We start from the raw sequence: 14,569 nt of genomic DNA, 5'->3' as shown, positions 1-14,569 counted from the left end.
CTGGGACTTGCCTGGTGGTCCAGTGGTCTAAGACTTTGTCTTCCAATGCAGGGGGTGTAGGTTCAGTCCCTGGCCAGAAAACTTTAAGATCTCACATGCCTCATGGCCAGAAAAAGAACCAGAGCAGAAAGCAATATTACAACAAATTTAATAAGAAACTTTAAAATGGTCCATATCCAAAAAATGAAATCTTAAAAAGAATGCTTTTCTCTTCACCGATGAAATAGTTTTCGTTTTTTGTGTAAGGCCCCATAAAGAAGTAGTATCCCTTTGAAATACTGTGGTTTACAGGGTAAACCTTGAGTCTTACTAGCTTCTATTTCCAAATAACTATAAAGGCGTTAGATTTTGAAAGGCTTTTGGGATATAACCATTTAAAAATAAAGCACAGTATGTAAACATTTTCTGTTTAACTTTCTGCTGTCAACTTTAAAAAAAGCTCCTACCATACTCATTTATTTTTGAACTTGATCTCATTAAAAATTGTCACACTCATCATGAAATCATAGTGTGTAGAGAAATGCCACCTAAGTTGGAATCAGAAAATGTGAAATTTTAATGGGAGAAAGAAATTCTTGAAATTCATGATCTCTCCCATGCAGCCTCTGAAAAGTGCTGCATTGTATACTTCAAGCTCAGCAAGACACTTACACATTCAAGTTGGGAAAGCAGTGTTAAAACCAGGCACATCTCTGCACAGGTCCTAAATTGTGAATGGAGGAGTGAGCATTGTGTTTCTCTCTGGTTAACTTCCAGGATGTGGATCTGGACCGCCAGTCTTTAAGCAGCATTGATAAAAATGCCTCTGAGAGGGGTCAGAGCCAACTCTCTAACCCGACCGATGACGGCTGGAAAGCCAGACCATATGCAAGTAAGACCCCTTTTCTTACTGTTTTTGTTTTTATTTGTTTGCTATTTTAAGTAGGTAACACATGTATGTGATTCAAATATTTGGCCGGTGCAGAGAGGTAAAGAGGCTGTGAGCCTGCCTTCCACCCCTGAGCCTCAGTCTGCAGCTCCCCTCCCCTGTGGCAGCCAGTGTCACCAGTTGCTAATAGTCCTTTTTAGAGACTCATGTGTAAGCAAATGCATATCCATCTACACAAGCATATAATGCATATTTATATTTATATATGAATTCTCTTCCACCATTTTTATAGACATTATAGAATACGTTCATTGTTCTTTATCTCTAATGTAACTTAGAGATCATTCAAAATCAGTACCTGAAGTGCTCTCACCCCCTTTTATACTACTGTATGTTGCCCCACACTGTAGCTGTGCTGTTATTTGCTTAATTGGGTTCCTACCAGTGGATATTTATGTTATTCCTAGTCTTTTTCTGTTATAAACAACACTCCATTGAATCACATAATACATGTGTTATTTGTGAGTTTATCTGTACAGCAAATCCCCAGAAACAGAATTGCTAGGTTAAAAGAGAAGTGCCTTTGCTATTTTGATAGATAATTCCAGGTTGCTGCCTATTAAGGTTACACCTGTTAACATGGTCTTTGAAAACACCTGGGTGATACTTGGTATCTTTTGAGTAGTCTTAATATGCAGTTTTTAATTATGAGTGAAACTGAGCAGTTTTTCCTGTGTTTAAGAACCATTTCTGTTTTCTTGGCTCTGTTTTCTGTTTGTAATCTTGGCTCATTTTGTACTGATTGTTGGTCTTTTTATTAATTTGAGGGGGCTTGTGTGTTAGAGATCCCTTTGCTGGATGTAAGTTTCAAATTACTTTTGCTGATTTATCCGTTAATGTTGCTTATGGTGTGTTTTCCTGTCTGTCATTTAAAAAATAGGTTTTGCAGTTGCTGTGAGCCAGGCACTTGTGTGCCCCATGCGTGTACAGTTTCACGTGATTGTTATCCTTGCCGTCTGAGGGGGTGCCATTTTACAAGGTCTCGGGTGACATGACTTGCTAATACGTTGTAGAGTCAAGATTCAGACACTTTTGACTGAGAAATTGAACCATTTCTGGTGTTAGTCTGGTCTTTTTTTAAAGTTGTGGTTGACATTTTTCTTCATAGTGGTTTCACCCTCTTCTCAACACACCAGTCTGTAGGTGTCCACACTGGCATGAACTTCTGAGGCAGCGCATTAGACAAAGCCCTGTGTGGTCACCATTGTCTTTTGAAGGCTAGAAAATCACCACCCTTGGAATTCATTCAAGAGGTGCCACCTTGGAGACTGCAGGCCCGCTCCTCCATGTCTGTGGCATTACCAGGGTGTCTCCAGAGTCCAGGCAAAGGATGGAGCTGAGTCCTCATCAGCCCCAGATAAAGGAACAAGTGGACGTTTCTTCAGTGGAACCACTGGGCGCAGCAAGACACTTAAATCCTGAGAGATGCCTGGGACTTGAGGCCCTGCCAGTTCTCCAGGGAATAGAACTTTGCTTCTCCCAGTTTTCCGTCTCCGCCTCCTTTTCAGGGATGAGCTCAGTGCATAGAGCAGCAGGCGCAACCCTTGACACACTTGCATTGTTTACTTTCTTTCTTTTTATTTTGGGTCCAAGGTGGTGGTGTCATTGAACAAGTATAAGTTTACATCTATTGCAATTCCACTGTATATTTTTTCACTTAAAACTAATTCTGTGTGGAGAATTTTTATATGTATAACTTCATAGCCATTTTCAAAAGCTTGAAGATGACCCAGCTCCCTGTTAACGTTTATCTAATACTTTCAACATTCTGGTCCTTTAACAATAAGTTGGAAAGGAAGCTGTACTTGGACTGGAATCAGATCAGCCATGGGCTGTCCCAGAACCCAGGGATTAAGAAGATGAGACCTTAGTCGAAGTCTGGTCCATAGGCAGAAACAACATCATAATCTAAGCGGGGAAAATTCTCCACAGAGAACTATTTCAGCTACTGAAACAGGCAGGAGCAGATTCTGAGGGATATGGAAGCAGAAAAAATGGGCAGCGGCTGCTCCATCTAGCGATCCAGGAGCTAAGAATTTACATGAGCTGCACCCCTTCCCCCGACCCTCACAGCTGAGATTCAGCCCTTTGGCAAGGCCAGCTACCACAGGAACCTGTAGCCTCTTGTGGACAGAGCACAGCCCAGAGCCGGTCTGTAGAAGAGCAGAGAAACGTGCTGGAGAACAGGGGACCTGCGTCACTGACGCGCTTCACCTCTTCAGGTGTTTGCTCAGAAAGCACATGTTCAGAGAGAACCTTTTCTGGCCAGCTCGCAGCCCCACCTGACAGCACCCCTTCCAACTCCCAGTCCCCCCACCCTGTGTCCTCGTTGTGTGACATCCTGTATCTTATACTTAAAGAGCTTGTTTACTGTCTGTCTCTGCCATGGCGGGGGGCAGGGATTTTTGTCCAGCTTATTCCTTGTTATGCTGCAGCATCAAGATCTGTGCTGGCACACAGGAAGAGCTCAGTGAACTCAGTACTGGCTGAATCATTATTAGGGTTAATCTTTATCATCTAATATAGATCAGAAACTGTTTGCCAGCCTCCTCATCAAGTGTGTGGTCCAGTTGGAACTGATACAGACCATCGACAACATCGTGTTCTACCCCGCGACAAGCAAGAGGGAGGACGCAGAGCACATGGCTGCCGCCCAGGTGAGGGCGGGCCGGAGAAGAGCGTCCTTGCCGGTGGGGAGGTTGTCCGGGTGCGGTGATGTGCTGGAGCCACCTTGGGTTGGCCGCCAGAGCCCCTCACGCTCACTTCCCCAGCCCTGTGTTCAGCGACAAGGGTACTGGTCACTTAATACTGGCCGTGACGGGAGTGTGTACCCCACAGAAATCACCAAGCACTGAAAATCAGCCTTTCCCAGAGAGCCGGTTTACCAGCATTCCACTGCTGAGATTCCACCCCTTGCCTTGGTGCTTCAAAAAAAATGTGTTATTAATCATAGGGACTGCTCCTTATCATTGATACACAGTTAACCCGTAACTAACTGAGAAGGAAAACTTAAGTGGCTAAAGGTCCCAATTTTTCCTTCAGAAAGTATACCTTTGTTATGTATATGCAACCTTTTTGTATATACAGTATGCTTGGAAACAGAACTCAGTGTCCAAAAGTGGGACGGTAACCTTCCACCACAGGTCGCAGACCTGAGTGCTTCATGGCCTGGGAGATGCTGTGAGTAGGGGCAGCAGGCCGGGGGGCACAGTGGGAGGCCGCTGAGCCCCGCCACCTCCCTGCTCCAGGGCCAGTTGCCGCCTGGTGGGTGAAGCTGTGACAGTCTTCCAGTGTTTCAAGAGGCGTCGGAAATCAAGATTTCAGGGGATATTCCTGGCAATCCAGTGGTTAGGACTTCGTGCTTTCACACTGAGGGTGCAGGTTCCATCCTTGATCAGGGAACTAAGATCTCAGAAGCTGTGCAGCAGGCCACCCCCCTGAAAAATGGAAATCTCTTGTTTATTAAATACTATAATTATACCTGAGGGATAGATGCAGCACAAAGGCTATCCTTTTTTGGGTTTTGTTTATATTATTAAGTGTACAGTTCAGTGGTTTTAGTATATTCACAAAGCTATGCAAACTTCCCCACTAATTCTAGAACATTTTAATCACTGCAAAAGGGAACACCCTGACCATCAGTATCACTCCCCATTCCCTTCTTGCCCCAGCCCTTGGCAACTGCTGATCTATCTTCTGTCTCTGGGTTTGTCTAACCCAGATATTACATGTTGTGTTAGTCGTATAACTTGTGAGCTTTTGTGTCTGGCTCCTTCCGCTCGCCGCTTTCCAGGTTCGCTGTGCTGTGGCGTGCACCCTCCTCCACTGTTCTCACCTGTGGCTGAATAACATCCCGCGTGTGCCCAGGCCACGTTTTGTCTGTCTGTTCATCAGTTGATGGACATTTGGGTTGTGTCCACTGTCTGGCTGTTACAAATAATCCTGCTGTGAACATTTTTGTACAAATTTTAATGTGCACATACGTTTTTAAATCTCTTGAGTATAAACCTAGGAGTAGAATTGCTGGGTCATATGGTAGCTTTGTGTTTGCCTTTTTGAGGAATTGCCAGACTGTTTTCCAAAACAGCCAGACCATTTTCCATTCCCACCAACAGTGTGTGAAGGTTCCAGGGTCTTCACCTCCTCACCAGTGGTTATCATTGTGTTGCTGGTTTTATTTAAATTATTACAACCATCCTCATGTGTGTGAAGTAGTAGCTCATTGTGGATTTATTCTCATATTTGGAGAAACACCTATTCAGATCCTTTTTGTTGGATTATTTATCTTTTTATCATTGAAAGAGTTTCTGTATTTTCTAGATACTAGTCTCAGCACATAGATATATGATCTGTACCATTTTGTGCATTTTTTTTTCAATTTCTTGATGGTGTCCTTTGAAGAACAAAAGTTTTTAATTTTGATAAAAGTAATGTTACTGTTTTTTCTCCAGTTACTTGTACTTGTAAAATTATTTCTAAAAGCATTGCCCTAATTCAGGGTCACAGAGATTTAGGCCTACATTTTGTTTTAAGAATTTTACAGCTTTAGCTCTTATATTTAGGTCTTTGATCCATTTTTTTTAGTTTATTGTATATGATGGGAGATAGGGAGTCTGCCTTCATTCTTTTGCATGTAAATACTCAGTTATCCCAGTACCATTCAATATAAAGACTATTTTTTCCCCGTTGAATTATTCTGACATCCATGCTAGAAATCTCTTGATCATAAATTTGAGGATTTATTCCTAGATTCTCAGTTATGTTCCATTTATCTGTATGTCTGTCTTTATGCTAGTATCACGCTGTCTTGATTACTGTAGTTTTTTTTTTTTTTAATAAGTTTTTTTAAAATAGGGAAGTATGAGTCTTCCAGCTTTGTGCTTTTTTTTTTTTTTTTTTTCCCCAAGATTGTTTGGCTGTTCTGTGTCACTTACATTTACCTATGAATTTTAGGATCAGCTTGTCAATTCCTGCAAAGATGTCAGCTGGAATTTTGATGGAGATTACACTGAATTTGTAGATCTATTTCAGGAGTATTGCGAACTCTGCCCTTCTGTAACCTCTGGCTTATAGGGAGGGATGTGGTCCATTTTCCTCGAGGGCTCAGCAAATATAAAATCCCTAATTATGTCTGACATTTCAGGCAACATGTTCAATAAAAATTTCTAGCAATTCATACCTATTTTTATGGTTTTTCCCTTCACATTTAAAAACACAATTGTCAGACCTACTGAAGTTCATTGATCATGTGATGAGGCTTGAGATGAGCTGCCACGTGGGCTTTGGCTGAGAATTTCTTTCACTATGCTCTGAGCCTCACAGCTTCTGTCACGGGTACTACAGCTTGATTTTCTCGTTTTCCACTTTCTTCATAAAATAAGAAGCAGACAGTGCAGTCGTGTAAGGAAATCTGTAATGAAATACTTGGAGAAACGCACACTCCTGTTCATGCAGTGAAGGCAGTACTGACACAACTGAAACGCCCGCAGAGCCTGCCGTCGTGCAGGAGCTCAGCGCATCCTCTCCCAGCCAGGGAGCGGGGTCTAAATGGAAAACCGTTGAGGCTGTTGAGAAAGGCAGTGTGCCTTACAGAGAGGAGGACTCCTGGAGAGCCCTGATACCCGCGTGTCCAGAGCCAGTCTGTCTTCCTTACTCAGCTCTGTTATTCTCCCCTCTCCAGCAAGACACGCTGGACACAGATATCCACATCGAGACGGAGGACCAGGGCATGTACAAGTACATGTCTTCGCAGCACCTCTTCAAGCTCCTGGACTGCTTGCAGGAGTCCCATTCATTCTCAAAGGCCTTCAACTCCAATTATGAGCAACGGACCGTCCTGTGGCGAGCAGGTAAGGCAGACTACACAGATGGGACAGGTGGTCGCCCCGGTCACCGTCCTAAACCGTTAAGCCTTTGGAAAGTCCCTGGTGTGGTACACACAGCTGAAATAACTTAACAGATGTTTTCACACTTGAGGGAGAAAGAAGGGAAATTTCATCCCAGTACCAGTAATATAGCCTGGCACACAGGAGAGTCTCAGTATTTGATGGAAAAACAAATTGGTTTAGAGTTTAACCTAGCAAGTCAAGAAATTTTACATTAGATTAAAATTGTAAAGTTAATATGATGGTATAAAAACTGTGGAAGTCTAGGAGAAACAGACACACTGGTACATTTTCTGGGGCTTTTAGGGGTTTTTCTCTCCCATCTCCAATGTAAATACAAAGTCCTGGACGTGAGTGGTGTATGTGTGTAGACACACACGTATGTTTGTACAGGGGTGAAGACAGTAGGAGTCTCATTTTGTGAACTTTGTATGAAAGTGATACTTGATATATAATTCTTGTAATATTACCGTTAATTTTTTCCCCAGATGCCTGTTTTAGCCCATAATTTTAAAATGTCAGTTTTCTCTTTAGGTTTAAAGTAGGTGTTTTATGATTTGCCAATAATAAGATTTTGCTTATTAGAGTGGTTTACACATCCCAGTGGCTGATTGGTATTGCTTTGTTTAAGAAAATGTGTTCTTATATATGCTTTGTGGGAGAAAAAAAAAAAAACTAGCAACTCAAGAAACATGCTAGAACTTTAAAGAGCCATAACACTTGAGAAGATGAAATGAATGGCTTCACCCACCAGTGAGCAGAGTCTGAATGGAGAACAGTTCAGGGTGTGTCGAGTGTCATATGTCCAATACGGAGGGTGCAACGTCAGGGCTGCCTCTGTTCAGTATCACAGTTGAGCCGTGTCAAAAATGTGAGACTGAGACTTCCCTGGTGGTCCAGTGGCTAAGACTCTGTGCTCCCAGTGCGGGGGGCCTGGGTTCCATCCCTGGTCAGGGAACTAGATTCCGTATGCTGCAACTAAGATCCTGTGCAGCCGAATAAATAATAATTTTATTTTTTTAAATGTGAGATGGTTCAATATTTCCTGAAGTAACTATGTTAGGGTCCCACATGCTTTCTCAGCATTACCCTAGGAGCATGCACAATTTACATGACTACCTGATCCTAGGTTTTAAGGGCAAGTCTAAACCCAATCTTCTAAAGCAAGAAACCAGCAGCCTGGCCTGTTGTTTGAGGATCCTGTTTCGAATGTATGTCGATGAGAACCGCAGGGATTCCTGGGAAGAAATTCAGCAGCGACTTTTAAGGTAAGAAGAAATTATTTCAGATTAGATTTCTTATTTGTAATATGCCAAATGCTTTACAACAGTACTGTGATTTGAAAAGAGTAGGAGAAAAATACCTATATGTTGACTTCCCTAGAAACTGTTTTCCTTTTTGTTTTTTCTTTCTTTTGGGTGACTCTTCTATTCCAGTTTTCTTAATGCCCTAAAGAGGACAGGGCCTCACTTCTTGCATGTATCATTTCTTAAAGCACAGAAACCTCAGCAGGGGAAAGTGCCTGAGCTCAGAGTCATCAGGCCCTAGTCCTGGCTAGGTCCCCTCCAGAGTACTGTCAGCTCCAACATCCCACCATTCCTGCTTCCCAAGAGAAGCATACTAGAATCATGTGGGCACCAGGATGCACTTACTTTGTGCAGAAATGCAGCAGTGGGCAGGCAGTGGATGCCATGGAGAGAGTCCTCTGCAGAGAAGTAGATCTTTGCCACCCAGCTTCTTGGGCAACTGTGAGCAAGATGCCGTGTCTACGCCTCTTTGCACTCCTTTAAGATTTGAAAACATTAACGTGGAGTGCTGACAAACATGTGACAAGACACGTGCTCTTCCTGCACCACTGGGTCTTCCTGGAAATCACGGGGCATTTTACATATATCTGTGTATACATGTGTATACATGTATCTCAAGAGCCTTAAAGAATTCCATCTCTCTTTGACTCAATAATTCCACTGTTAGGGAATTGCGATTCTCACACAGAACGTTCATTGCAGATATAAAGAGAAAAAATTTAAAACAGCTCAGCTGCGTATCAGAGTATATCATAGGATATAAATTATGGTATATCCTATGATAGAATATTAGGCAGCCTTTAAAAATGAAGTTTGGGGGAATTCACTGGTTTCCTAGTGGTTAGGATTGCAGGCTTTCACTGCCATGGCCTGGGTTCAGTCCTTGGTCAGGGAACCAAGATCTCGCAAGCCGCATGGCACAGCCAAAAAATAAATGAAATTTTGTAAGTGAAGTGTTTAAAAAATAATCTTCTGGAAAAAAATAATAGTGATTTTCTGGGACTTCCCTGGCAGTCCAGCGCAGATAAGACCCCAAGCTTCTGATGCAAAGGGCGTAGATTTTCTCCCTGGTCAGGGAACTAAGATCCTGTATGCCACACAGTGTGGCCTAAAAATAATTTAAAAAAATAAAATTTTCCTTGATGTGGAAACATGCTCATAACACAAGTTTCACCACAAAAAAGCAGGAAGTAAAACCATATATACTTGTAATATTTCAGCATTGCTTTTTAAAAGTCACCAAAAATAGCTGGAAGGAAATATGCCAGAATAATGCCATGTGTCCCTTAGAGTGGGCTTCCCTGGTGGCTCAGTGGTGAAGGATCCACCTGCGATTCAGGAGACACGGGTTCCACCCCTGGTTGGGGAAGATCCCTTGGAGGAGGGCACGGCCACCCACTCCAGTGTTCTTGCCTGGAGAATCCCAAGGACAGAGGAGCCTGGCGGGCTACAGTCAGTGGGGTTGCAGAGAGTCGGACGCGACTGAAGTGACATAGCACGCACACACGTTCCTTAGAGTGATGGGGTTGTGGGAATTTCTCTTCAGTGATTTTTTTTTGCCCTTTTCAGTCATCTTACAAAGAAAATATATGACAAGTCATAAACTGAAAAATGAATTCATTAAATAAAGGGGACAGCAGCAGCTCCTTTCAACTTAACATCAAGTCCAAAAGAGAATTACCTACAGTCTCACGCAGTTTCTCTGGAGGATGTACATAAGTGTTAAGTTTCTAACCCAGCGTGTTTAAAAAACTAGCTGTTGTGTGTTGTGTGAGAAGAGAGTGGGGGGCCGTGGTTAACTGTGGGTAACAGGCTCTTGTGCTGGGTGTGTTGCAAACCCTGCCTGACTGAGCCCCCGCCACCGGCCCAGCCTGCACTGGCCTTACGTTGAATATCCTTGTTCAGTTTCATCCTCACAGCGGCCCCTTGAGTTTGGTACAGTTGTTTATTCCCATTTTACAGCTGAGCAAACTGAAGCTCAGGGATTTGCTCAAGATGGCACAGCCAGAGCAGGTGCGCGTTAGAAACTCACTGCAAGATTAGAGAGTTCTCTTTGTGGTTGCTGATGGGGAGGATGGGGGAGAGGGATCATTAGGGAGTTGGGGATTGATATGGACACTCTGCTGTGTTTAAAATGGATAACCAGCAAGGACCTGCTGTAGAGCACAGGAACCTCTGCTCAGTGTTATGCGACAGCCTGGATGGGAGGGGACTTTGGGGGAGAATGGATACATGTATACGTATGGCTGAGTCCCTTTGCTCTCCACCTGAAACTGTTAACACCACAGTATTATTAATCACTTATACTCCAATACAAAATAAAAAGTCTTAAAAAAAAAATGACAGAGTTCTCCACTCCAGTGAAATGTGTGCCCTTCCTCTTCTGTCTGACATACACCCCCTCCGCTGGTTCTTCTAGTGTGTGCTCCGAGGCCCTGGCCTATTTCATCACGGTGAATTCTGAAAGCCATCGGGAAGCCTGGACAAGCCTCCTATTGTTACTTCTAACAAAAACCCTCAAAATAAATGACGAAAAGGTATAAACAAGTAATGTCTTCACCAGAATTGGGTTTGGGTTGGCTTTATACTGAGACTTTGAAGTAAGTACTTTCCCCATTCTCCCAGGGATGGTTACATAACTAGCACCATTCTCGGAGCATTGGTGAGAAGCTGACTCATTATGAACAATGGTGTCTGAGGTTATTGGGCTTTTTCTCTCAAAGAACCCCAGTGGAGAAAGGCAGGTTGCTGTTAAACAACTACCTGATGTTCACTGTGGCTTTGTTGGAAGAGAGGGTTGAGGTTGTGAAAGCCTGGATTAGAACTGGAATCTTGATTTACTGAAATGAAAACTGACTTTGGTAGCAAGGCTGTTCGCCGTTTGTGTTTGGCGTTAGGTATAACTAGAAGAAGTTTTAATTGGCAATTTTTTGCACCTATGTCCCAACAGTGAGGAGCAAAGTGCCACTGTTATTTGCAAGAAGTTCCAGGGTGAGATGAACACTTGCAGAAAACCAGGGTCAGAAGAAGAGTTCCACGTCTAATTTTCTCTCTCTCCTTCTCTCCCACCTCAAGTTTAAAGCACATGCTTCCATGTACTACCCCTACCTGTGTGAAATTATGCAGTTTGACCTGATTCCTGAGCTCCGAGCCGTTCTGCGGAAGTTCTTCTTGAGGATAGGCGTTGTGTATAAGATATGGATTCCAGAAGAGCCATCACAAGTCCCGGGGAGCCTGTCGCCAATCTGGTAGCCCTGGCCCCTGCGGGCACCACTGTATCTCTGCGGAACTGTCCTCACGCTGCCCCTGCCTGGCACATCTCGAGAAGGGTCAGACCGCAGAAAGTTGACATCCCGAAGCTAGAGAGGCCTGGGTAAAGATGGTTCCATCAGAGTCCCGGGACTCGGGCATTGCGGTGTTCCTTTAAACTGCTGCGTACCCAGTTGACACAGTAGGTGGGGAGTCTGTCTCGTCTCCGCCAGTCTTTCCTCATTACCCATCGGACTGCGTGTCACCTGTCATTGCACTCGCCGTCACTGTCATGCAGAGTCCCACAACTGGCTCTTCACTCCCGTCAGAGGAAGTACCCTCCTTGAAAATACTGAACATAGCTGTATAGGTTCGTGATTACTAGAGAGTATATTAATAAAATTTCTTGTGACGGCTACGTGCCACTTAAAACACGCTGGGTTTTGTTGTTTGAATGTGCTGGAGGAGTTTGGGTGTTTTTGTCACTTGTGAGTCAACTGTAGTTGTGTTAGTTTGGGGAAAGGTACAGGGAAAAAAGAGTTCTTTGTTCTTTTTCCTCCCTGTTTTGTTCATGACTGGGTGATTTTTAAAGCATTTTTTTTAAAAAAAGATAATTACTGAGGATTTGACTGAAAGCAGAGCTTAGTAATTAAGTTAGAATTAAGAGCTTGCAAGGTTTAAAAAACAAATGTAGTGCTTCTGGCTCTCCCTGTTTTAGTAACTGGGGGAGGAAAAGTCTATAGGAAAAAGGAAACAATTGAATGAAGATGGCTAGTCTTCCTTGAAGTATTTGTGGAGGGGGTATTAAAATTTCCAGAATACATTGTCCATCTAATATATGAAGTAGTAACAAAAATGAAGTAGTAATTTAAGAGAGTTAATTTATATTTGAGTAAACCTTTTATTTTTACCTCAGAATAGTGAGTATACCAACAGTTAGTATCTCTGCTTGGCACAGTCCCCAGCATTGGAGCCCTCGAAAGAGAGAGAGGTGGGGGGAGGGCGCTGGGCACTCTGCGTGAGGAGGGGAGTATCTCTGCTTGGCACAGTCCCCAGCATTGGAGCCTTCAAAAGAGAGAGAGATGGGGGGAGGGTGCTGGGCACTCTGCGTGAGGAGGGGGCTCCTGTGAGCCTCCATAGCCACGTGTCGCGGGTTGAACCCAAGCAGACCCGTGCCATTGTGAGGCCAGCGCAGCTGACCGTGACCTTGGCAAGAGGTGGCCGATGTTCAGTGCTTCCGTTAATTAGAGCCGAGGAGCTGAGTTCTCTGGAAAGGTTAGATTCTGGGGTCCTTATGATGTTAATGATGGTGCAATACTCTTAGCTGCCATAGAACTGAATTGTGGTGCAGCTTGTGGAGTGGGCAGTCTATGCATACGACCCAAGGCCTGCAAGCAGTTGGTGTGGGAGCTGACTTGATTCAAGTCGGTGAGAAAGAACACAGGCTTCATCTCTGCCCTCACCTTCTGCTCGCCAAGAGCAGCCCTCAGCGTTAGAACCGTTACAGAGGTATTAAAACATGCAGATGGCTACCTACGCCCTGTAGTCCTATAAACTGGGTTCTGTTGAGGTCAACTCTGGTGCCTTAGAAGTTAGTCAGTTGGGAACCTAATCTAAAAAAAAAATCAGATAGTTTTTCTTTACAGAGAAAGATTTCTGGTGCTTTTGTTTACTAAGAGACCGATTTCTCACATTTTTTTGTGTGTGTGTTCTACCAGCCTTGAGAAATGTTTGGTTTTGGCCAGCAGTACTCTACTTTTTTTTTTCCCCAAAAAAGTGTTTTAATTTCTCTACCAAAGAAAAGAAGAGATGTTTAGATTTTTACGTTATCTACGTCCATGAGAGAAGAGGGGCTCTGACACTTAGCAGGAAGGGGCAGGGGGAGAGTGTTTTCCTGTGAGTGGAAAACGCTGGCACAAACGACGTCCTAGTCCTGGACTCCGTCACACCCTCACCCTGCAGCGTGGAAGCCACGCGCTGACTCCCTCGCTGGCTCTGTGGCTCGTCACAGCCTCAGCCAGTCGGCCGTCCCCATCGCCGCCTGCACTGAGGGTGTGAGTGGGGCGCACGCAGGTCCACTCATACATTATCTGTCCAGCCGCGTCCCTGCGTGGAGATCTTCGCTTCCCCTCTGAGGGTCTCATGGGACGTTTTCTTCACTGAATGGGACGGCAGGACTCTGCCCATGTATTCCTGCCTCCTCTTTCATTTCTCCCTCCGCTCACAGCATAGGAAATGTGTAAGTGCGTTTTGTTCCTTGCCGAAACATTCAGGTTTGAATTTCTTTTCAGCTGCATTTTTTTAAAAGATTCGATTTTCTGAGTGAGGCATTTGAATTGTACCAGCATGGACCTTTTAAAAACTGGATGTCAAACCATTTAGGGTGATTTTTTTTCTTGTCAGTGGACCGTGACATACAGATGAAAATCCCTTACCTCCAGTAATAAGCCATTCAGCCTAAATTCTCTTTTGTGAATAAATCTATCCCAGCTCACGGCGAATGTGGTGCATGCCACCCCGCAGACATCCATGAAAGGGGTGACCCCGCAGCCCTGGGCCAGCAGCCGTTCACAATGTCACGGAGGAGAGCAGCGCGTTTCCAAGGCCTTATTTCTTTCTCAGTTGCTTTAAGTGTTGATTATTTGTGCTGGGTCTCTAGAGAAGCTTCTGTTCGTTACAATACTGCAGCTTTGAGCAATTTTGTTTTTCTTCATCATCCTTTAGGGAGATCACCAGCTTTGGCATCTTAACAACAAACGGTGGATGGGAAATTTTATTTCTAATGACGCATCTTTAGTCAAATACACCTTTTTCCTGTCACTCCTCACGTACAACCAAAGAACATACATAATGGGAATTGTTTAATAATATCTGGAAACAACATTTCCTCTGAGAGGTGACTTTTGTACAAAATGCAAAAAAAAAAAAAAACTAAAAAAACTAAAATTTCTCATCATTCTTTTGTGATTATGGCTATACACTGAGTAGTTATTACAGGAACCTGCTGATAAATGCAAGTATGACCATCGCATTCAGACGTTTGTTGTTATGATGCGAATGGATATTGGTTTAAATAGAAACTGGGTCCTTAACTGCATTTTCTGAATTCTTTTCTAAAATTTGTGTTAAAAGTAGGCATAGCTCAAACTCATGCGAAATCCTGGAGTTTGTGATCTGCAGCTTTGTAATTTGGGAAACAA

The 14,569-nt window shown here is 43.7% G+C and overlaps 1 protein-coding gene across 2 annotated transcripts in view; it reads left to right on the top strand.

Annotated features, from left to right (window-relative positions):
• ARFGEF2 (ARF guanine nucleotide exchange factor 2) overlaps positions 1-14,315 on the top strand; it is an 82,981-nt gene extending 68,666 nt beyond the window's left edge. For both annotated transcript variants that reach the window (XM_070381076.1, XM_070381075.1), the window contains 6 exons: positions 757-871; positions 3,455-3,585; positions 6,609-6,777; positions 7,943-8,081; positions 10,540-10,657; positions 11,196-14,315. In XM_070381076.1, coding sequence (XP_070237177.1) covers positions 757-871; positions 3,455-3,585; positions 6,609-6,777; positions 7,943-8,081; positions 10,540-10,657; positions 11,196-11,372 — 849 coding nt within the window. In that variant the 3' untranslated portion in view covers positions 11,373-14,315. The remainder of the gene's footprint in view (positions 1-756; positions 872-3,454; positions 3,586-6,608; positions 6,778-7,942; positions 8,082-10,539; positions 10,658-11,195) is intronic.
• The last annotated feature ends 254 nt before the right edge of the window (positions 14,316-14,569 follow it).

This window comes from Bos mutus, chromosome 13 (genome assembly GCF_027580195.1).
Source record: "Bos mutus isolate GX-2022 chromosome 13, NWIPB_WYAK_1.1, whole genome shotgun sequence".
NCBI classification, from domain to species: domain Eukaryota; kingdom Metazoa; phylum Chordata; class Mammalia; order Artiodactyla; family Bovidae; genus Bos; species Bos mutus.
The sequence above is the reverse complement of the archived record's forward strand: the minus strand, read 5'-3'. Positions and strand labels throughout refer to the sequence as shown.